The 24,829-nt window shown below is 39.6% G+C and overlaps 1 protein-coding gene across 1 annotated transcript; it reads left to right on the forward strand.

Annotated features, from left to right (window-relative positions):
- The first annotated feature begins 732 nt into the window (after nt 1–732).
- LOC118855981 (butyrophilin-like protein 9) lies at nt 733–24,251 on the forward strand. Its single transcript, XM_036766030.1, has 9 exons — nt 733–846; nt 6,213–6,560; nt 7,716–7,997; nt 13,189–13,317; nt 14,524–14,544; nt 19,194–19,214; nt 19,410–19,436; nt 20,844–20,870; nt 22,854–24,251. The coding sequence occupies exons 1-9, from the start codon at nt 753–755 to the stop codon at nt 23,483–23,485; spliced, it is 1,581 nt and encodes a 526-aa protein (XP_036621925.1). The 5' UTR covers nt 733–752; the 3' UTR covers nt 23,486–24,251.
- The last annotated feature ends 578 nt before the right edge of the window (nt 24,252–24,829 follow it).

Genomic DNA, 24,829 nt, shown 5'->3' on the forward strand with positions numbered 1-24,829 from the left:
AGGATGATAAGCTATAATATTGGAAAGAACCTTGGAGTTCATCCAGTCCAACCCCCATATTTTATAGATGAGGAAACTGAGGCTCAAGGTCACACGTAGCTTGGGCAGCAAAGTTGAGTAACGGTTTTCCATCACAGTGTCTACCCTATCTGTAGTTCCCTCTGTGGAAGTATTTCCATGGTACTGCCCAGATATAAGCACACCAGGAGAAAGTCGTTTCAAGAAACCTGCATTGTTGCACAGCTTTGTTTCGATGCTTTGTCTGATGTTCCAGGTTAAAGGGAAGTAGGCAAGAGGTTGGACTGAGGCAAGAACAGGGTTGGGGGAAGTGAAGTCTCAGGAATTTTCCCTTAATTTGGAGAAATTGACTAAATTTTGAAAGGGGGACACTCCAGCCAGCTCGCATTGTATTCTATTCTTGGCTGGAACAATGAGAGCTTCCTGTGGAAATTCTCAGTTCACCTTAATTCCAGGGCTGTGCATGTTGGTCATAACAATGACAATAACTCACATTTCTATAGTGCAGTAAGGTTTACAAAGCACTTTCCTGAGGGTAGCCTTGAACAACAAAGGCTGGGGGAATTGAGGAGCTATGGTCAACTGTCAGGGCCACAGATGCTAATAAGGAACTTCAGGCCAAACAAAGTTGAAGCACTGAGTTTAAAGAAATTCAGAGGGCAGATCTAAAAGGAAACACACATCCTTATTCTCCCCTTTCTATATTCCAGGTGTCCTATCACTTTTGACCTGAGATGGTGGATGTCCCAGATAACCCCTATTCATCCCAGAGTTCCTCTCTATCCAGCTGTCTCCTCCTCCTTCTCTATCTCATGGAGCTGAATGCCGGTAAGATTTGTTAGTGTCACAAAACAATCTAAATGCCCCTCTTTCACCATTTTGTCATAGTTTCACAATTCACTCTTCTTCCATTTGCCTGTCCAGCAGCCCAAAGTTAGGATGGTATTCTGAACTGAAATTTAAAGAATGCCTCATTCACTGTACAGAAGTGTGGGAATCAGCAAGTCTCACTCAGGACATTTATATCAGCATTACAATCTATGACCATCCTTAACTAGCCCATATTAGGCAAAGAGTTGGCTAAATCATACATTTGGTTGATGTATTGGTTAAATCACACATTTATTCTATAATCTGCCCTTTCCATCAGTGCGAACATGGTTAGAAAGACATAGACCATTGAATCTAGAGCTGGAACAGACCTCAGACATCATCTATTCCAGGGGACAACAAACTTTGGTCTGAGAGTCAAATCTGATCCCCAGGTTTTACAAATATTATTTCATTGGATTCTCAGAACGGTCCTGAAGGGAAGGTCCTGTTATTGTTTCTATTTTTTACGGATGAGGAAACTGAAGCAAAGTTTAAGTGACTAGGATGTGTAACAGGATATAATGCATTGAGAAGACTCTGAGTTGGTTCAGCTGAGTAAAGCAAATGTGTATAGAGTTCCTTGTGGCTGTTTTGTACTCAGCCACCAGCCTGTTTTTATACGCACAACCTAAAATGGTTTCTACATTAGAATAAATGGTTAGGGATGGGGAGGAAGGGAAATGGATAGAGCCCCAGGCCTGGAGGCAGAAGGACTAATCTTTCTGAGTTCAAATCTGCTCTCAGACACTTACTAGCTGTGTGACCCTAGGCAGGTCATATAGCCCTGTTGGCCTCAGTTTCCTCATCTGATCTTCCATTGAGAAGGAAATGGAAAATCATTCCAGTATTTTTGCCAAGAAAACCCCAAATAGGGTCATGAAGAGTTGGATATGATTGAAAAATGACTTAAAGACAACAACAAAAAACCTTTTTTTACACAAATGTAAGACAAAGATTTGGCCCCTGGTCCATAATTGGTCAACTCCTGGTCTAGTCCAACTTCCCTCATAAGGAAACTGAGGCCCAGAGATAGAAATGATCTGTCTAAAGACATAAAGGAAGGAAATAATGGAGCTGGGATTTGAACTGAGGTCTTTTAACTCCTAAAACTGGTGTTCTTTTTACCGTGCCACATGGTCCCATTGTTGCCCAACTTTCCCTGATCAACAAATTCACACTAAAATTTTAATGATAAACAATCACTAGATAATTCTCCACTAAATTATGAATGATTTTGATCCCAGCAACTCATGCTACATCAGTGTGAAAGTATCCATATGCATGAAATGATAAATCTTTTCAAATTATTGTGTGAGACAACTCAAGTAATATTCAGAGACTTCTCAAGGGAGAAACAAAAAGGAGTCTTTATTTAGGGAGAAAGGGCAGTCTCCAATCAATAGATAATCAGTAGGGAGAGTTGGTGCCCAGAGGGCAGAACCCAGCTCTATACCCTAATGCAAACAACCCCCACCCACCACTGACCTTTACTCTCATTGGTGAAGTTCAGGCTCACAATCTAAATGCGGAAATCTACCCCAGGTACAAGGAACAAGGAAATGCTAATTAAGCCGATACCAACTCTTAAAAACACTTTTATCCTTATTGGGGTGAGGCTGGTGCTGAGGTGGGTCAGGCTGCTCTAAGTTTCGGATTCCTACAGGTCAGGTGATTTTTAGTAATTTGAAACTTAGGCCTAGCTGTCAATTAAAAGCCCTGAGCCATACTGAAAAGTCCTCACTTTTATTTATCCCACTCAACTTGCAGAAAGGCCAAGATTTAGACTTTATGAGAGGTCTTCACCATCCCAGTCATTATCAAATTACACTACTTTTAGCAAGAGAAGTGACATTATAAAAGAGGTTAAAGTTTAAGGCTAGTACTCCTCAAGCTGTACCATGAAAACAACCTTCTCCTTTCTTCCCTCAATTAAACACCTAACTGTATATGGCATTGTGCTTGGAGTTATACAGAACAAATTGTCTGACGTAAGCTTCCTAGGTGCTCAGTTTATGAAAGAAACACCATGATACAGAGAGATATATGGGATAGTTACCAACTGTTAAATATATACCACCTGGGAACATGCCAGACAAGCTACTCCAAGTTCGACATACTCTGTGGGTCCATACCTACTTACAGCCCTAGTTCACAAGCCTCTGATGTGTTTACTTTTCGCCAGTTAGCCAGAGGACGCAACTAGTTCAAAAATGAAATAGCGTAGTAAGAAACTAGAAACAGAACACGTCCCCCATAATGGCCCTGATGAGGGTTTGGGGTGAGAGGTGCTCGACACCCCAAAGTACAGAAACACCGGGTCCTGCCGAAAGAATTCGACTCAAGCCTTCTCAGCCAAGGGAAAAGAAAGTTTATTAAGAGTTAGCCACATAGGCCTGCCCCCAGAGATCCCATCCCTTGCGACGCCTGTAAGGAAAGCGGGCCAGACCAATCTGAGCTAGATTGGATCTGACCACCTTCATGGAGGCAAGATGGAGATTATATACACAAAGGTTGTGGGAGGGATTGAGGGGTGGTCTGGGGTGGCCAGAGGAGGGGTCTAGGGAAGGACTTAAGGAGGAGTCTAAGGAGGAGCCTGAAAGGACTGGGATCAGATCAGACTCCCGGGTGGGGGAAATAGCTGAAGGCTATATGGAAATGACAACCCATAAAGGGCTGGGGTAGCGAGCTAGGGTATAGATATTTTGATCAGGTTTAAGGATGGGAAACAGGATGAAGGGCGGGAGGTCGTTGGGAAGACAAGATTAAGGGTAGGAAACAGCTGGACAATAGAGGACTGGGCAAGGTAGGCATTTGGGCTTAATGGTTATAGCCTCAGGCCAAGGCCAGGTAGAGTGGGAAGATTCAAGGAGAGTTCAAGGGTTCAAGGGGTTCCCAGAGACTGTGCCCTCATCAGCCCTACTGCGTTCTTTCACAGAAACATTTTAGGGGTTTCTCTTTCAATAAAACACTAAGGACTATCTGAGTCTCTGAGACTCCCTTATTTTTCTCAACTCAGAGAAATTATTTTTGGTCATGTAAGCAAATGAACAGAAGGAGAAAAGCAAAGGAAGAAACCACCTTAGGTGGTTCAAGGCATGGCTATCCACCTCAATCATATGTTCAAAATTCTTACTTTTTATGTATATAGGGTGATATGAGAAAGGAATAAGCAATTCTATCACCCACTATGTGCCAGCCACTATGCTCAGTGCTTTACAAATACCCTGACAGGTAGGTGCTATTCCTATTGTTGTACCAGAAGCGAGCGAGACGCACCACAGAGTATAAGTTTTAAGTGGAGAATTTATTAGCTGGCGGCCATCGGGGTACAGCACCACAAATCAATGGCAAATGTGTTGGGGTGATGGCTTGGCTTATATAGGATATGGGGGTACAGAGTGGGGGGAAAACAGGAACAAAGGTCCTGGCTGATCAAAAGATTCAGTCAGGTTATCGTACTAGCGGGATAATCTCATTTATATTCCTTGGTGGAGTCACGGAGTCCCAGGGATATCTTCCAGGAAGGGTCTGTCAAGTTATCTCTCAGTGGGATGGTCCTATCTATTGAGATTCCTTGGTGGAGTCATGGAGTCCCAGAGGGTTTGCTAAATGCCAAAGATATCTGAGTCCATTCTTTCTGGGGGGGCTTGTCAGTAGCTAGGGGTTACTCAGGGGTTCCTAATTTTCCTTGCATTACACTATCTCCATTTTACAATTGAGGAAACTGAGGTAATTGGAGGTTAAGTGACTTGCCCAGGGTCACATAGCTAGTATCTGAGATCAAATTTGAACTCAAATCTTCCTGTTTCCAGTTCTGGCACTCTACCTACAGCACCACCAGCTGCCTAATCACATGTCTCAAGCTAAGAGACCTCACCTAATCTCTCGTTTTACAGATAAAACAATTGGGGCTCACGAATTTGCCCAACATCGCAGGTTAGTGTCAAAAGTGGATTTGATCCTAGACTCTCCTAACCCAAAGCCAATGCTTTTTTCATTTTACCAGGAATAGAGGTATGTGGTTAGCAATAAATTTTGAGCCACATACAAATAAAAAGTACTAAACACACTATGAAAAAAATTAGTTATACTATTGAATTCTGGGGTTCTGTTGGTTTTGGACAAAGAGGAATTAAGGAAGGTCATCAAGTCTCTTCTAGTGGTTCTGGGAAGGTTTCTCGAAGGAATAGAATATCAGGAGATGCAACATCTATTGAAGATTCCCAGTATGTTGAGTGATGATCTAAGTAATATTGGAGAATAGTAGAGAAATAGGAGACATGATCTTTGTGCTCATGGAACCTATATCCTACAGCATTTGGGAGGAGCATGCAACTGCCCTGTTCCCCAAGCCCCATGCGAAAAAAATGTAAATTAATTTGCAGCCTAATTCTGGCCACTTTTGCTTGATATTGGAGTGAAATGAGACTCTTGTGACTCATCAACAGTTAACAAAAGAAGTTTTACAATCATAGCAGAAAAGGAAGAGAAAGGAAAAAGTAATTGTGTGTCAGGCACTGCACTAAACAGGTTTTACAAATATTATTTCATTGGATTCTCAGAACGGTCCTGAAGGGAAGGTCCTGTTATTGTTTCTGTTTTTTACGGATGAGGAAACTGAAGCAAAGTTTAAGTGACTAGGATGTGTAACAGGATATAATGCATTGAGAAGACTCTGAGTTGGTTCAGCTGAGTAAAGCAAATGTGTATAGAGTTCCTTGTGGCTGTTTTGTACTCAGCCACCAGGAAGTGATGTTAATAATCTGAGCCATTAATCCCTCAAACCAATCAAGTCTCAAAAATGGTTCCAATGCCTTTTAAGGAAAAGCTAGCCTAACTTGTAGGAGGGAGGTGGCTATCGCTCCCATTAGAGGATGTTAAGTGCCAAGAGAACACAAATTAAATGAGTGATTGGTACAATTCATAGTGATATCTTCTTAGAGGTGGGATTTTAGTTGGGGCTGGGGAATGTCAAAATCTGAAAGAAATAGGTTGGTGAAGAGATGGAGAGGAGCATATTCTAGGCAGAGGAATGACCTGTGGAAAAACATGGAGGCAAGAATAGGCACATTATGTTCCAGGGACAGGAAAAGCAGATTGGCCTGACTGGAGAATAGGGAGAGTCTATGGGCATCTTAACAGATGAATCAAAAGGTAAAAACCTGGCAGAAAATTCTTGAAGGCTAGACTAAAGTCTTTGGATTAGATATGGTGAGAAACAGGGACATCTTGTAAGTTCTTAGGTAGATACATGATAGAAATGATATTTGAAGTTTTTGGTTTTTTTTTTAAGTACTTGCACGATGGCTTCTTTATTGCAGACGACGGATTGGTGATTGGTCATAGGGAACCAATTCTGGCCGTGGTGGGGCAGGAGGTGGAGTTTCTCTGCTACCTACCTTCCAGACTGGATGCAGAAGACATGGAGATACGTTTTTTCCGGAACAAAGTCTCTGAAATTGTCTTTATCTACCAAGATAGGCAGGACCTATTCAATAGACAAATGGTAGAGTACCGGGACCGGGTGCAATTAATAAAGGATTACATCCAGGAAGGAATGGTGGCACTGCGCCTCCTCCACATTATCCCTGCTGATGAGGGTCAATATGGATGCCTCTTTCAATCTAAGAACTTCTCCAACAACGCTACCTGGAAGTTGGAAGTTGCAGGTAGGTGATTAATTTTCCTTGAAGAAGGGGACAGAATGAGAGAAATTGCTTTGAAACTCTTTTGAAAGAGAGCTAGGTTGAGCAAGAAGATATTTAGTGCCATTAAATACAAAAATAGGATTCTAAAGAAATATAAGACATATCTTAAGTCTTAGGAAGGTTATTGTTGAGGTCAGATTTGGGAGAGTGGTTCAAGTGTGAAAGAATTCACTTAGACCTTCTCTGTAGTCATTGGACCTCAAGAATGTTGGGGTGCTCCCCAGAGTGATGAGGAAGAGATATGTGGGTTCTAGTCTCCTGAAAAAATTCACTTGGATAGTCTCTAAGTTAAAGAAAGGCATTTATGTCACCCAATAATGCACACATGTGTGCGCACATGTGCACACACATACACACAGCATGAGATAAAACAATTACAAAATAAAATGGATAGAAAAAGTGAACAAATTAATGAAAAATCAATTATTAAGGGCTACTCTGTGCCAGACATTGTGCTAAGTGCTCAGGAAACAAATACAAACCAGAAAAAGAGTCCTTACTCTCGAGGAGCTTATGTTCTATCAAAGAGGAAAATATATAGGACAGACCTGGGCAACTTGCAACAGGCCACTTATGGCCCTTGGGCCGCTTTCAGCAAGCCAAGGGTTTTCCTCTACATACAAAGTATGTTTTCCTCTACATTTTTTGAAGGATGCCCGAAATCTTTTGGCTGCAAGTGGCCCCCAGTGCTTGAGTTGGGCAGGCCTCACATAGGGGCATGATGGCTAGGAGGAGTGTTTGGGACAGAGAAGTTAGAAGCATGGTGTTTGGAGTAATAGGGTATAGCTTTTCCAGGAATGCTAATGTTTTGATTCTGGTTCTCAGAGCTAGAGGTAGAAAGGACAGGGGGGAGGAGGAAAGCGTGCATGAACGATATAGAATGGCATGAAGATGACTGGGAAGTAGCTTGGTGAGTCTGGCTCTGGGCAAAATGAGGTACAAAATGCTTGCCAGTCAGAGTCCCAGGATATGAGCTCGAGGCCGGAGGGCAGCTTGAAAATGACCAGGGAGCAACATAGTAGATCTGGGCAAATGCACTTGATAAACTAGCGCAAATTGACTATGTGATTGTTGAGAAAGGAGACGATTTTGCTTGGTTTTCCTTTGTTCCCCCAGGGCTGGGCTCAGATCCACACATCTACTTTGAAGGTTTTGAAGAAGGAGGCATCCAGTTGAGATGCAGCTCCAAAGGCTGGTATCCCAGACCAAAGGCAATATGGAAAGATTATCAAGGGCAAGAACTGCCCTCCCTATCAGAAGCTATAACCCAGGATACTCAGCGAATGTTCCACTTGGAAATGTCTGTGGTGGTCAAAGAGGGGTACCATAGCAATGTGGTTTGTTCCATCCAGAACACCCTCTTAGTGGAGGAGAAAGAGTTTACAATTCATATAGCAGGTCAGTGGAAGGAATTATCATTTTCTTCTTAATGGTTCTCATTTAATTAACAATAATTTTTCTTTTTTCTTTATTTAGTATTTTAATTTTCCCCAGTTACATGTAAAACAATTTTTAACATTCCTTTTTAAAACTTTGAATTCTGAATTCTCTCCTTTCTTCTCTCCCCATGCCCCAACCCTGCCTGTTGAGAAGGCAAACAATTCAATATAGGTTATACATGTATAGTCATGCGAAACATATCCATAATAGCAATGTCATGAAAGAAAACATAGCCAAAAAAACCTTCAAGAAAAATAAGGAAAGTTTGAAAAAAGTGTGCTTCAATCTATATTCAGACACCATCAGTTCCTTCTCTGGGGATGGAGAGCATCCTTCATCCTCAGTCCTTCAGAACTGTCTTGGACCGTTGTATTGCTGAGAATAGCTAAGTCATTCACATCATCTCACAAATAAATATTGCTGTTACTTTATACACAGTACATTTCACTTTGCATCAGCCCATGCAAGTCTTTCCAGGTTTTTCTCAGAGCATCCTGCTCATCATTTCTTATAGTACAGTAGTATTTCTTCACAATCACATACCACAATTTGTTCAGCCATTCCCCAACTGATGGACATCCTCTCAAATTCTAATTATTTTTTTTTAAATTCTAATTCTTTACCCCCAGAAAAAAGCTGACATAAATATTTTCATACATATAGGGCCTTTTCTTTTTTGGTTTTTATCTCTTTTGGGATATAGACCTAGTAGTGGTATTGCTAGTTCAAAGGATATTCATAGTTTCATAGCCCTTTGGGCATAGTTCCAAATTGCTCTGCAGAATGGTTGAATCAGTTCACAGCTCCACCAACAGTACATTAATATCTCATTTTTCCCACATTCCCTCCAACATTTGTCATTTCCTTTTTCTGTCCTATTAGCTAATCTAATAGGTGTGAGGTAGTACCTCAGAATTGTTTTAATTTGCATTTCTCCAATCAATAGTGAGTTAGAGCATTTTTTTCATATGGCTATAGATAGCTTTGATTACTTCATCTGAAAACTGTTCATGTCTTTTGCTCATTTATCAATTGGGTAATGGCTCTTATTTTTATAAATTTGACTCAGTTCTCTACATGTGTGAGAATTGAGGCCTTTATCAGAGAAACTTACTTCAAAATTTTTTCACAGTTACTATTGCTAACTATATCTCCCTCCATCCTATTCCCCTCACTGTTTATTCTATTCTCTCTCTCCTTTCACCCTGTCTCTCCTCAAAAGTGTTTTGCTTCTGACTACCCTCTCCCTCAATCTGCTCTCCCTTCTATCACACACCCCTCCCCACTTATCACCTTCCCCTCCTACTTTCCTGTAGGGCAAGTAAGATAGATTTCTATACCCAATTGAGTGTGCATGTTATTCCCTCTTTGAGCCAATTCTGATGAGAGTACGGTTCACTCACTCCCTCTCACCTGCTCCTTCTTCCCCTCCATTGCAAAAGCTTTTTCTTCCCTCTTGTACGTGGGATAATTTACCCCATTCTACCTCTCCCTTTCTCTTTCTCCCAGTACATCCGTCTCTCATCCTTTAATTTTTTTAGATATCATCCTTTTACATTTAACTCACACCTTCCTTCTAATGCCTTAATAACGAGAAAGGTCTTATAAGTTACAAATATCATCTTTCCATGTAGGAATATAAACAGTTTAAACTTATTAATTCCCTTGTGATTTCCCTGTCCTGTTTACCTTTTTATGCTTCTCTTGAGTGTTGCATTTGAAATTCAAATTTTCTATTCATCTCTGGTCTTTTCATCAGGAATGCTTGAAATTCCTCTGTCTTATTGAATGGCCATTTTTTCCCCTGAAAAATTATACCCAGTTTTGCTGGGTAAGTGATTCATGTTTGTAATTCTAGCTCCTCCACCCTCCAAAACATCATGTTCCAAGCCCTCCAATCCCTTAAGGGAAAAGTTGCTAAATCTTGTGGTATTCTTATTGTGGCTCCATGGTACTTGAATTGTTTCTTTGTGGCTGCTTGCAATATTTTCTACTTGACCTGGGAACTCTGGAATTTGGCTGTAATATTGCTGGGAGTTTTCATTCTGGGATCTCTTTCAGGAGGTAATTGGTGGATTCTTTAAATTTCTATTTTACCCTCTGGTTCTAGAACACGCTTGCACAACATATGGCCTGTGGGCCACTTGTGGTCTCCCAAAGGATTTCAGGAAGCTGTCACTTGACCAGCGGCTACAAACCATCCTCAGTATGACTGACGATGGTTGTTTGCCATGGGTCATGTGGCAGTTGTTCAAAATCCTTTGGCAGGTCATATGTTGTGCAGGCTTGTCATAGAGTATCAGGGAAGTTTTACTTGATAATTTCTTGAAAGATGATGTCTGGACTCTTTTTTTGATCATGACTTTCAGATAGCCCAATAATTTGTAAATTATCTCTCCTGGATCTATTTTCCAGGTCAGTTGTTTTTCCAGAGAGATATTTCACATTGTCTTCTTTTTTTTCATTCTTTTGGTTTTGTTTTATTGTTTCTTGATTTCTCATAAAGTCATTAGTTTCCGTTTGCTCCATTCTAATTTTTAAGGACTTACTTTCTTCAATGAGCTTTTGGACCTCCTTTTCCATTTGGCCAATTCTGCTTTTTAATTTCATTGGCTTTTTGAACCTCTTTTACCATTTGGCCTATTTTTTGGCCTGTTTTTTAAGGTATTATTTTCTTCAGTGTTTTCTTGGGTCTCCTTTGCTAAGCTGTTGACTTGTCTTTCATTATATTTTCTTGCATCACTTTCATTTCTCTTCCCAATTTTTCCTCTACCTCTCTGACTTGATTTTCAAAATTCTTTTTGAGCTTTTCCATGGCCTGACACCAATTTATATTTCTCTTGGAGGCTTTGGATGTAGGAGCTTTGATTTTGTTGTCTTCTTCTGAGTGTGTGTTTTGATCTTCCTTGTCACCATAGTGACTTTCAATAGTCAAAGTTTTTTTTTTTTCCATTGTTTGTTCATTTTCCAAGCCTATTGGTGGAGTTTTATCTCTGTTAAAGTAGGGCTCTTCTTCCAGGGTGGAGAGTGCATTGTCCCAAGCTTTAGCGGTTTTGTGCAGCTGTTTTTAGAGACACTTCTAGGCTCCTATAAATTTTCAGTTCTTTCAAGATGGTGTGATCTAAGGATAAGTGTTTACTCCTCTCCTGGCCCATCCTCTGGTCTATGAGCAAACAGCAGCACTCTTTTCGGCCCTGGAACTGTGAGGAGAGTCCCTGCTCTACTGTAGCCACAAGCTCTGCTGTGCTTGTGCTCTGCTTAGCTCCGGGACTGCCACCCAGGACTGTGACTGGGATCTAAATATGGTGAAAGCAACAGAGTACTGTCTCAGTGCTAGCACAAAGACCCCTGTAATCTCCTTCTAACCAATTGTTTGACCACCTTACTGTCTGTAGGCTGAGACCTCTGGAAGCAGCTGCTGTCACTGCCACTGCTGATTCAGTGGCTCCCAAGGCCTGCTCCTAGTTTGCTGAGGACAGGGCTGTGGTGGCACAGCCTGCGCTGAACTGTGCTCCTCTCCCACCCTGATGCATCAGACCTTTCTTGACAACCTTTCAAGTTGTCTTGAGCTGGAAATTTGTTTCACTCCATCTTTTTGTGGGTCCTGCTGCTCTAGATTTTGCTTAGAGTCATTTTTTTAAACGTATTTGGAGGGTTTGGGGGAGAGTTCAGGCGAGTCCTTGCCTTTACTCCTCCATCTTGACTCTGCCTCCTTAATAATAATTTTCTTCTCAATTATCATCATACTAAAGCTTTTATAGAATTAAATGTGCCTAAAACAATGAGTAAGGGTGTTTGATCACACCTTGGGAGAACATTCCCATTTGGCTCTTCCCCTTGAGCACACTCAGTCTCTATGACCTAGGAATACCTACGTATAAGCTCTCAATTACATATGTACCACTTGGGGGAGCTCGTGAGCAAATTTAGACATAGAATTCCAGAATTGCTGTGGTAGCATCGCTCAGTCAATCAAACGAGTACCTGAAAGGTCTGCTGTGAGAATTCCCACTTCTGCCTTTCCCCTTGGAGGTTAGTTTTTTAAATGCTAGGGGAAAGCCCTAAACTTCTCATTGAAGTCATGGTGATAGTTATTGTCCCGCATCATGTTTCTTTCTGTACTCAGTGTCTCCTTTACTTAAGGAGAGCTTTTTTTTTTTTTGGTAAGGCTTGTGAAAGTTAACACCGTACTCTCTTTCTCCACTCCCCTTTAGCTCCAGCCCCCAAACGATCATTGCCTGGCAAAGCTTGTCTCTCATCTCTGATATAAGAGCAATTCCTACTCCTACCTAACCCTATCTATATCTGTACATTAAGGCATTCACATTAAATAGACTGAGTTTTTGGTTGGACAGAAAATTTTTAATCACTTTTATTGGCTTAGGGCAGAAAGAAATAGCTGAGGGAAAGGATAAAGCTTCTAAACCCCAAGCTACCTTTTCAACAGCATATTAGGGTTTAATAGTGGCACAGAATATAAGAGTGAGGGTGATTCAGGCAGTAAACAGAAAGGAGCTCCCCCTGCTCCATGGATAGGAGGGAGGGCAGGGAAAGGGAGGGAAAGAAAGACAGTATGGCTTGGGAGTTTATATAGAATGCCTGGTCGTGATAGTACCTACCACACCAGATCTCCCACTTTTTACTATGGTTTCTCTATTGCAATTCTCATCAAACAATCATGGGGGTAATTTGACCTGATTCCTCTTCTAGTCCAGCATGGCTTCTTCTGCAGCTATTTGTGATGGCCTCCTCACACGTTCCTTCTTGCCACAAGCCCCTTTAAATTTAAGTTTGGGAGCAGACACCTAAACTTGAGAATGCTGGATAACTTACCCCACAGTAGGTAGATTCCCTCCCCCGTGTCTTGAATCTCTCTCTCTCTGTCTCTGTGGGCAAAGCCAAAGGCAGGTTATATTCCTTAGTAGGGCCAGAAATTTTGCAACCCCTTGCAAAATCTGCTGAGGTATACTTTACATTTGCAAATACACACACATATACACAAATATACATACATACATAAAAATGTACATATATACATAAATTTATATCACAATCTTCAAAATAAACATCAACATTTAAGGGATCAAAGATGACAGTGATGTCAATCTTATCTTAGTAATGATGACAAATCCTTTGCTGCATATTGCAGATGTATTTTTCCCAAACAACTCTGCCTGGAGAGGAGCATTCACTGGAACCTTCATGGGGCTAGCTACCATCCTGGTGCTCTTCATGATTCTGGCATTCTATTTCTTCCAGAAGCAACGGAGATCCAAAGGTAAAATGGCAATCCTAGCTTTGGCCTCACTCATAAAAAAATAAAGTGATGTGTATCAGAAGTGCCTACAATGTGCTATACAAAGAGGACAACATATGAAAACAAAGTATAGACAGTATTAGGAAAATGAATTCTCCTCTTGAGAGAAGATTTGACCAGTGTGCTTTGAGAAAGGCTGTCTGGGCTACAGTAAACCTGCTACTTGAAGTCAGAAAGAAGACAGATTACTTTTGGATATTTCAGTGCAAAAATATGTTGCTAACAAAAAAAATTGATCAATGTATTCTAATAAAATTTGTTTCTTTTGTAATTCTATGTATTTCAATTTTATACATTTAAAAACATTATTCTGGGAAGGGGTCCATAGACTTCACCAGAGTGTCCCGAGGGGTCCGTGACACACACAAAAAAGTTAAGAACCCCTCCTTAAAAAAAGAGCCTGTGAAGATCCAGAATACCTCTTTATGAAATCCTCCCTTTCTTCTTCCTAGAAAAACTGAAGAAAAAATCAGAGAAGGAAAAAAGCGAAGGGAGGCAATAAGGTTTTGGATAGCATCCTCTTAAATGAGGAAAAGGGGTGTTAGGTATCATCTAGTTCAAACCTCTCATTTCACAGATGAGAAGATGAGGCCTAGAGCAAGTTCATGTTCATATAGATAATTAGTGACACTTGGTACTAGGAAGAGATGACTATTAAAGCTACATGAGTGCTATGGGCAAAGGGCAAGGGTCAAAAATGAATTCAGCAGGCAAAGGCTATTGGGACTAAATTTGTTATTTCCCCTTTCCTTCTATTACTACTCTCACTAGAGTGAGTCTAGGATTTCCCAAAAAAGTAATGGAACATTTGCCCAAGACCATGAGATACACACAAACATGCACACAGAGACACCTACATGCAATCGTATTAAGACTCTCATCGGATTAAAAATATTAAATCCAGTTTTCCAATATTTTGTTTAAATCTGTAATTTCCTTCTTGCTTATATTTCTGTTAATTTTATCAGTATTTGTTAGATTATATCACTCGACTGACCTCTAGTTTGTTTACTTTGGTTTTCATGATTCCAGTGTAAGACAGTGAGCCTCAGTGGTCTTAAGTACAAAAATACCTAGATGGTGGCTTGACGGTACTGGGATTTCCCAAGGCTACTGTAAGGAGGTTGTCCTATTTTGCTAAAACATTTTTTTTCTATTCCTTTTCAGGAAAATTCACAGCTGAGCTTGGTAAGTTCTTTGCTTGTTGGACAATAAGTCAGAGAGAAAAGAATGAAATGGTTTTAGGCCCACTACTTGAAAGAAACAGGATGGCATTTTACTTCATTCTCCTATAATCATCCTATCGTTTAAAACATCATTGATAAATCAATTAAATAACAGGGGCAGTCTTACCAACAGGTATGTATCGTTTGAGGGATTGTGAACTCTAGGAAGTCTGGTCTTTTCCAAAATATCTGTCATTTAGATCCTACTAGCAGCTCAAATTCCATCTTTAGAAATTAATTCTTTTGTGTTGCTGTAGTGAGCATAACTAAGACAACTTTTCCTCTATCACCTCAAAAAAGGAAATGAAAATGTACCAAACAAATAAAGGAACAATAACCAAAAAGAAGGTTGGAAAAAATCTCAGAGGAAAAACCTTGCAGGAAAAACAACAAAGAAATAACAGGAGAAATAACAGAGCAAGCAAAAAAAAGAGAGCTAGATGCAATGAATAAATACTGTGGACAAAAGAAATCAAGGAGAAACTTACAGAAGAACAAAACTGTAGCAACAAAAGCTATTCCCTCAGAAGAGAGGCTAGAGACCTATCACATGGACCTCCAGCATGGTTCAGAAACTTAGAGAAATAAAGGAAGACCTGGCATCTATATGAATAAAAATAAGATCTTTGAACAAAAAATACAAGTGGACAAACAAGAGAATTGACACATTAGGGAAAAAAACGGGGCAAATTTGTAATAAAATAGTAGACTCTGCAGAGTAAAATGAATCATGTGGAATATGAAAATGTAAGGACGGCAGAACAAATAAATCAAATAAAAATAGCAAAATTAGAAGGGGAGCTCAGAGCATGAAAAACCAAAGTAACAGAGCTGGAGGTCAGTCTAGTGATATAATCTAACAAATACTGATAAAAATAACAAAAAGATACATAAGAAGAAAATTAGAGATTTTTTTTTAAATCAGGAAAACTGAATTTGATATTTTTAATCCAGTAAGAGTCTTAGTATGTTTGTGTGTGTGTTTCTCAGTTATTTGGAATTTTTACAAAACTTAGGGCATAAAAGCTGATAACTAAATTCAGATCCGCAGAAAAGCTATGTTTATCTTTTAAAGATCATAATTCAATAAAAATATATTCAAAAAAGGAAAATATGGACAAAAACATAGGTGCAAATGAGGATTAAGATGAGATCGTAAATAAGGAGCAAATCAAGGAACAAACAATAGGAAACAATGAAATCTGTATTTAAAAAGAATACTAACAGTCTGATAACAAAAAATTTGTGGGTTGATACTATAATAATTCTAAAAGGACACTCCATATGCCTAAACACACACACACACACACACACACACACACACAGGCTCAACAAATTTAGCATGTAATTACTATTTCCAAAACAATCGTAAAAAAGAGATCTTGAAAATCAAAGGAGAAATAAACAGAATTGTAAATATTATCCAAGTGAGCAAAACAAAAGAGCTGTTAAAAGTGCAAAAGAGGGGCAGCTAGGTGGTTCAGTTCATAAAGCACCCACCCAGGGGTGTGAGGACTCCAATTCAAATCTGGCCTCAGATACTTACTAACTGTGTGACCCTGGGCATACTTAACCCCATTGCCTCCAGACACACGCAAATAAAAAGTTTTTTAAAAAAATACAGAATACCAAATTATCAAAACCAAAGAGAAGAGAAATTTTGCAACAAATAGAAAAGAAACAAAGACAATTATCAGAAACTACTGTGCCTGATTATTGCCAACAAAAGTAAAAACTTAAATGAAATTAATTTAAGCAAAAAAAAAAGATATTCAAATTTACCCAAAAAACCACCTAGTCTTAGAAAGAGAACATGGGCGAGTCATACGTGAATAATTTCCATAGAACAAACTCCAGAGCTAGTCAGATTTACAAAAGAATTCTACCAAACATTTAAAGAAAAATAATCTCTGTTTTCCAAATATGATTAAAGCTCTCCCCAAAACTTTTTTCTATAAAAGAGGTAGGTAGGTGGCTAGAATACTGGACCCAGCATCAGGAAAACCTAATTTCAAATATGGCATCAGACCAGGGGCAAGTCCCTTAACCCACCCTACACTCAAAGGAGATGGATATCTGTAGAGCAATTCGCAAACCTTAAAGAGCTATGTAAATGCTAGCTATTATTGTTATTATATCCAAAATTTTGATTCCCACATCAGAGAAGATAAAAAGAAAATTATAAAACAGAGAAAGAAAATTATAAGTTAATACTCTAATGCATATTTATACAAAAATATATACTGACAAATAAAATAAAATACTGATAAAAGGTATGGTATTACATTCAAAAAAATATTCATTATGACCAACCTGGATTTTTACCAGGAATGCAAGAAATGCCAAAATTCTGTTAGAAAAGCAGCTATTATAATAAATCATATTGATAACAAAATACATAATCATATCAATAAAGGAAGAAAAAAGTCTGACAGAATAAAACACATTTATATTTTAAATAAAAACCACTTTCCGTAATACATTTAAAAAGTATTTCTCTAAAATAGAAATTTAGCATTATTTATAAAGAAATACCAGAAAATTTCCCAATAAAATCAGCAGTGAAACAAGAAGTTAATCCTCACCACTATTTTTGGCATTGTTCTAGCGGGCATGGACATAGCAAAAAACCAAACAAAAAAGGAACTTGAGACTAAACATGAGCAAAGAGGTGGCCAATTTATCTTTCTTTGGAGCTGATGATGATCTCTTTTCAAAGTATGAGAGAGGCTGGAAGGTGCCTCAGAAACCATCAAATCCAAACCCCTTATATTACAATTGAGGCCAAAGGAGGTTAAGAAAGCAACCCAAAACAACACAGCTAGTAAATATCAGAGGTGGAATTTGAGTCCTGGTCCTCTGACCCCAGAGCCAGTGATCTCTCCACTGTACTACTTTAAATGAATTTCTAGTAATCAACTAAACATCTAATAACTAAGATATGAGTGAATTACCAGACATAGGAAAGTGCTTCAGAGCAGCCTTTGCAGGTGGGAGGTAAGAGGAATGAAGGGCATGGGAGAATATAGAAATAAGAAAGACTAATTTTGCCAGTTTAGAACAATAACATTTTAGAGCTGGAGAGAGCTTTAGGGATAATCTAATCCCTTCATTTTATAGATGAGGAAGCAAGTAGAGTGATTTACTAAAGGTCAGATATCTAGTTAGTGGCAGAGCTGGGACTACAGCTTCTGTGTTCTGAGCGCCAGGGTGCTCTTGACACTATATCACATTTCTTGTTACTGTGGCAATAGCGAGTGGAAAGTGGAGCCAGCTCTAACCACTCTCCAGCCGATCGATTGTTAAATTTTCAGTGCGAACATTTATATCTCAGAAATTGACAACCACTACAAATCAAGGCTCGATTTATTGTTTTGTTGATTTTGTAGACTTAACAAAGTGATGAAGAAAGTGTTAATAATGTAGACTAAGCTTAAAAGTGTATTGTACACAGTTTTATTTTGTTTTTGCATTTTTTGGAGACTGGGTTGTTAAATATTGACCAGTAGACCCCTTCCTGCAATTCCAAGTCCCAAACCAATTGTGAAGTTTTTCTTTAATTTTTCTTTAAGTTTTTCTTTCTTTGGTGACTTCTTCCTTTTCCTCCTTCTGAACATTTTTTTCCTTCTTCTAAGAACTTTCTTTCCAACAAGTGTTAAGTGATTATCAAAATTTCCAGGAAGTATATTTAACGTCACTAAGACCACAGTAGGGCATCTAGGTGGTGCGGTGCTGGGTCTGGAAGACCCAAATTCAAAGCTGGCCTTAGACTCTTACCAGCTGTGTGATCCTGGGCAAGTCACTTAACCTTATTTGCCTCAGTTTCCTCATCTATAAAATGATCTGGAGAAGGAAATAGCAAACTACTCCAGTATCTTTGCCAAGAAAACCCTTAATGAGGAGATGACTGAAAATGACTAAACAAAGACTATGGTGTAGATTCATTTTTAATGGGATACCCTTCTCTATCTGCAGAGTTCTAGGAATGAATATGTAATGATGGAACTAAGAACTCTTCAGCACCTAGGTCAGGGAACAATTTTTAGCAAGCTCCTTTCATTGTGGGTGATTAATTCTGGCCTTCAAGCCTTGTTTAGTTCTGAGTTTGCACAGGTCCTGGTCAGAGAAAAAACCGAATTGCTAGCAGCACTTTTAAAATGAGCCTGATCTTTGGGGAACGAAGGTGATGTGAAAACAAAATATATCAATAAAAATTTCAATCAAAAACTAAAGTAGAAAACAAAACGAAACCCGACCCCTTGGGAAAAGCATGAATGCTCTTGACCAGTGTTTGGCTAGTTGCTTTACTCTTCAATAGGACTACTGTTTCCAGGTTGGGACTCCTGAAAATGGACTACAGAACAATTTAGACTTTTTCCCCTTTTAGGAGGAGGAGTGGAGGAAGAAAAGTGGGGAGAAACAGCAGTGGACAGCAGAAAAAGGAGGAGAAGAGATGGGAAAGGATAGTGGGCAAGGACTAGCAGTGCTTTAAGATCTTGGAAACTCTTTTCCTTGGCTTCGCCTCCTAAGAACATGCCTTTCTGGCTTTGGAAAGGTCCTCTTGTCCTAAGTAGCTTGGTGAATTAATGCATTTCTTGCTTTATTTTACAGGTAAACTTCAGACAGAAATTGGTGAGTATTCCCTCTCAAAACTATTTCATGCATTTGAATATGCTTCATTGTGTTTGGGGGTCAGCCAGTTTACATGCCTGTTTACATCTCCCAACCAGGAAACATCTCTGAGTGTGAGCAAAAGGAGACTGCTAGTGTGCATGGAGTGGCAATGAGTATACTTTTATTCTTACTTCTTTCCTTTGTTGTTTTCAGACTGGAGAAGGGCAGAAGGACAGGCTGGTAAGTGAATGATTCTCTCTCTCTCTCTCTCTCTCTCTCTCTCTCTCTCTCTCTCTCTCTCTCTCTCTCCCCTTCCCTCCTACTCGCCCTTCCCCCTCTCTCCCACTCCCTCCCTTTTCCTCTCTCCCTCCCTCTCTCCCTCCCTTCCTTCTAAACTTGACTCCAAACACTCTTCCCATCCCAAGCTTTCTCTGGTTAATGCATCCTATGCTGATAACGTTTTTACTCTATAGGAGTGCCACATATGTTCTCTATGTGAATTGATAGGGTCATAGGCTTAGAATTTGAAGAGACTGTAAAGATCATTTCATCTAACCCCCTTATTTCACATATGAAGCAATTGAAGCCCAGAGAGATGAGGTGGTTATACTACTTTGAATTAATTTGAATGTATTGCTCTGTAAACATTCTCAAAATATTTTCATTTGTATGGTTTTGTGTTTGCAACTAAACCATAAGCTTATGGAAAGCAAATTTGTCTTCTTTTTTCTTTTGCATTTCCTTACAGTGTCTATATCAAGGTTCTGTAGTCAGTGGCTACTCCAATGTTTCTCATTTATTCAACAGGAAAAAAATTGTTAAGTGCCTGTTATGTGCCAAGTACTTTGTCTTATGCAAAGATCTATGACATGACTTACACCTTCAAAGAATTTATAGTTCAGCAGGGGAAGTAATATTCACTCAAAAACCCCTTCATGAGGCATTGCATAATAATTGATTTGGCATAGCACTGGAAGGATTCAAGATTTTATTGCTGTGGAAACTCTTTATACTATAAAGATAGCAAACCTCACTTCATAGTTTTTGTGAATTACTGTACCCCCCCCCCAAAAAAAATATTGATAATTGAAAGACCAGTTTATGATGAAACTGGCTGAATTTTTATAGACTTGACCTTACTCATCAGACCAAGTTTATATCTTTCCAGTTTGGTGGGATCTTCCAGAATTTGTACTTTTAATTAGCATAGTCTTTGAAAACCTAGAGTCATCTCAAAAATATGATGAGGCTTGGGACTAGAACTTTAATGTAGGATAAGTGCCAGTCTAAGTGTGAAGTGAGTACAAAGAAGGAAGGACAAACATTGAAGTGTTATATAAATGCAGGTGGTGGTGGTGGTGGTGGTGATGTAGGAGATGGTATTAGAGTAGGACCATTAGAATGGGAAGGTGGTGACTGGAGGTAGAGGCAGGGGTTGGGAGTAGAGCACATCCATGTAGAAGATCACCTAGCTACCAATTCACTAAATTTTCCCCTTCCTAGGGATGTTCCTCAAATCCATCATCTTTCCCTGCTCATGCCTCATTGGATAATTTATTTTGTTTGGAGCTCAAGCACTTGAGCCTTTTCATTCCTATTCTCACCAGGGTTACTAGCTAATATTTCTCTTTCTTTCTCTGTTTTCAGAGTGGAGAGCAGCCAGAAGATATGCAGGTAACCAGAGAAGATGGACCACATTTTTATTTAGTATCGTCTTGGTGCCTACTTCATGATATATTAGACAACATATGTATGGCACCTTGCAGACCTGTGCGTGTGTGTGTGCGCGCACGCACATGCACGTGCATGCATATACGTATATATATATATAAGCAATGATGATGATGCCTACTATAGTACTCCATCACAACAAGGTGCTTGATGAATGCTGCTTGCTGATTGGCTGACCAGGATTAATAATAATAGCTGTCATAATAGTCCATACCAATAGGTACCAGGCACCATGCTATACAATTATTATCTCATTTAATCCTCACAGCAACTCTATGAAGTAGGTCCTATTATTTATCCCTACTTTACAGATAAATAAACTGATGCAGGCAGAGGCAAAGTAATTTGCCCAGGGTTTTACAGCTAGTAAGAGTCTGAGGTCAGATTTGAGCCCAGGTCTACCTAACTCCAGGCCCTGTTCTCTATTCACTGTGCCATCTAGCTGCAGTTAGCATGAACTTAATCTCAACTAAACAACGAAAGAAATATGGTAGCCAGATCTGTGACCAAGTATAGGTATGCAAGTATGCACATGTGCATGTACTTAGAATTGGAATGTACCAGAGAAATGAATAATCCAGTTCAACCTATCCCTGAATAGGAATACCCTTTATAATTCCCTTACTATCGATCAATCAACATATATTAAGCACCTAACACGTGGGCATTCTGCCTCCACTTGAAGACATTCGTTGACAGGGAGTGTACCATCTGTGTAGTTAGGCCCTTCTGCTTTTGGATGGCACTCAGTTTTAGGAAGTTTTATTTTAGCTTTATATCAAGTCAAATAAAATTCTCTGCAACTTCCATCTGTTGCTTCTCATTCTGCCTCCCGGGCTTAAGTGGAACAATTCTATTTCCTATCCTTCATGACAGCCTTTCTTTCATATATTTGAAGATGCCCTTCATGCTCCTTAATCTTCTCTCCTTCAGGTTGAGTGTGTGTGAGTGTGTGTGTGTGTGTGTGTGTGTGTGTACATATATATATATGTTTGTGTGTGTTACACACATACACACACACACACACACACTCTATATCCATATTTATTCACACTCCACAGTGTGAATTTTCTACTATGGTCTCTCATCTCAGATCATTTTCTTAGTTCAGCTCTTTTTTTAAAAGCATAGAACTTTAGCTCTGTGGCATTGTTCCGGGGCAAAGAAGTGTAACTCATTTAAATTCACACAAGGTTTTAGTGTGTATCATCTTAGTCCAACACCATCTCTTGGTTCTTGAACACACAGGCCCTTGAAATAAAGAGAGAGTAGGAGTCCCTGTTTGCCACCTTCAAAGAATCAAAATCAAGTTACAAATGTACTCCCAGCTTTAGGAGTTAGGAAATGAACAGGTGCTATTTTCACACAAGGAGACATACCTAGGAGTTTTTGCTTCTGGGGCAAGGGGAGTTGGGTCCAATTAAAGTGGTGAGGGGTTTTGCTGTCAGGTAGAGGAAGTGCACTTCCTGACATCAAGAAAATCTCAGTCTACACAGCTGAATCTGTGGTTATTCCTGGGGTGAAGGTAGAGGGTGGATGTGGGAAACTTACTTGGGATATGGTTTTCAGGAAAGAAGCAGCACACCTTGGGATTAGTCTGCTTCTGAGGGCAGGGCTGGGCAAGGGGGGGATCTAGGAAAGGGAGAGCAAATACAGCCTCAGAAAGGGCAGTTGGCACTCTCTAAATTGCCTGCCTTGAGCAATGTTGCCTTGGCCCTACCCTAGTTATAATTTTGCCTACATGTTACAAACAAGGAGAAAATGAGGCCCAAAGAAGGAAATAAGTTTACCCAAGGTTGCACAGTGAAATGAAAGGAGAACCAGAAACAGTAATTTAGAAATGCTGATTTAGTGCTTTTTAAAAAGTACATGATTTAAAAGTCCCCGCATCCCTCTCACAGACCAACCCTATTCCTTTCTATGCAGTGAATATAACTCTGGATTTGGCTACTGCTCATCCCAACCTTAAAGTCTCCGAAGATGGCAAGAGTGTTATCTATTGTAATACAAAGCAAGACCTGCCAGATGACCCTAAGAGATTTGAAGACCAGCTTTGTGTCCTCGGTCAGGAGGGTTTCATCTCAGGGAAGCACTATTGGGAGGTAGAGGTCGGGGAGAAAAGTAGATGGTTCTTGGGTGTGTGTTATGACTCAGTGGAACGCAAAGAGGAGGTAGAGCTATGCCCCGGGACTGGTTACTGGGTGATAGGGCTGTGGAATGGCTGTGAGTATTTTATTTTCAATCCTTATAGAGTATCTCTATCATTGAGAGTGCCCCCCAGGAGGGTAGGGGTCTTCTTGAACTATGAAGCTGGGCAGGTTTCTTTCTTCAATGTGACTGACAACTCCCACATATTCACCTTCACTGACAAATTCTCTGGGACTCTGCGCCCCTATTTTAGGCCCCGATCTCATGACGGAGGAGAACAGGTTATTCCTTTGACCATCTGCCCATTGCCCGACATGGGTGATGGAGTAGCTGCCAAGGATGATGATGATGATTGTGACACCTGGTTACAACCCTATGATTTATCAGACAGCACTGCACTTGAGTGGTAAGGATCCTTAAGACCTAGGCAGGGTACTTTCCCAAAATGTGCTATCTAAGCTTTGGGAAAAATCTCCATTTTCTAAGTCTTCCAGAAAGCAATAAAGCTTATGTAAGCACATAAATACTAGATAGTCAATTCAGAGTTATCTATTATGGTGGGAGACAAGAAGAGCACATATTAACTGGAGGGCATTATTCACCTCAATTTAGCTACCCAAAGGGGTACCACCTTCTTCTAACTCTGCCCCGCCCAAATCTTTTTAAGTAGAGTTGCTCATGGATAATTAGAACTTCTTCTATATCCTTGCTCCCCACCCACTCCCAGACATGCCCACCCTCCGGTGGTAAGTCATCACTGTGTTAAAATATCAGGAAACAAAATGGAAAGAAAAGGGAGGGGTATGGATGTTCATGTAACAATCATCCTCTGATCGAGATGAAAAATAAATGATGTATTTCTTAAATATTCTTAATGAACCAAAAAGGAATTGATCATTCATAAGCAACTAACTATCCTATAGGAATGAAATGATTATTACTTACACAATATATTGTGGATTTATTTGTAAAAGAATGTCTATTGCTAAATGCTTGGCAGTACAAAAGCTAAAAATAAGTAAAGGTATTTTTAAAACAAATTGACTTTGGGATTTATTCAACTAGCTGTTCTCATGTTCTTAGTGATCTCATGTGGAACATTTAATCATGTTTTGCTGTTTACATTATAATCAGATGAAATGCTAATGTCTGAATTAGGCTGATGTTCATTAAATAAAAGACTGCCATGGAAGTCAGAAAATAAAATTTTATTCTCTAGAATAATTTGCCTTGGTGTCACTTTGCTATCTCTCCTCATTGAGTTTCCGTAATACCTTTGGCAAAACCAATGCAGAATTGTTCCTTCAAAGAACAGAAAACCATCTAGAGCTTGTAGACAGATGATTTTGCTCAGCTTTTAGAGGATTCATCCTTTCCTTGGGATGCACCTTTGTGTCTTAAACATAAACAAAAAATGCAGCTGTCATATAGAAGCCAAAATGTAAATTGAAATAATCTTTTTAAAAGTATCCATGGGTTTCTTCCCTGGGGATTAGCTTTAATACTGTAACATAAAGGATGTATTTCCTATAATTCCACCCCACCCCCCACATGCACACCTCTTCCCCTGCAATGAGGCAAATTAGGTTTATTCCTGTCCAAAACCAGGGAATGATTCAATTCAGTCCAACAACATAAAATATTTGTGTTTCTCTTACTTGGCACACATATCATTTGATTCTGGTTTCTTTTGAGACTAAGAGTTCTAAGTGCAGTAACACACAGCAAAGGTCATCAGGTGTAATATTGTTCAG

This window comes from Trichosurus vulpecula, chromosome 7, assembly GCF_011100635.1.
Source record: "Trichosurus vulpecula isolate mTriVul1 chromosome 7, mTriVul1.pri, whole genome shotgun sequence".
NCBI lineage: Eukaryota > Metazoa > Chordata > Mammalia > Diprotodontia > Phalangeridae > Trichosurus > Trichosurus vulpecula.

Excerpts from the sequence above, each read along its gene's own strand:
- LOC118855981 (XM_036766030.1), top strand. The coding sequence starts at position 753 with ATGGTGGATGTCCCAGATAACCCCTATTCATCCCAGAGTTCCTCTCTA. Across the intron at positions 7,998-13,188 it reads GTTTACAATTCATATAGCAG|ATGTATTTTTCCCAAACAAC; the intron begins GTCAGTGGAAGG and ends TGCATATTGCAG. Across the intron at positions 13,318-14,523 it reads GAAGCAACGGAGATCCAAAG|GAAAATTCACAGCTGAGCTT; the intron begins GTAAAATGGCAA and ends ATTCCTTTTCAG.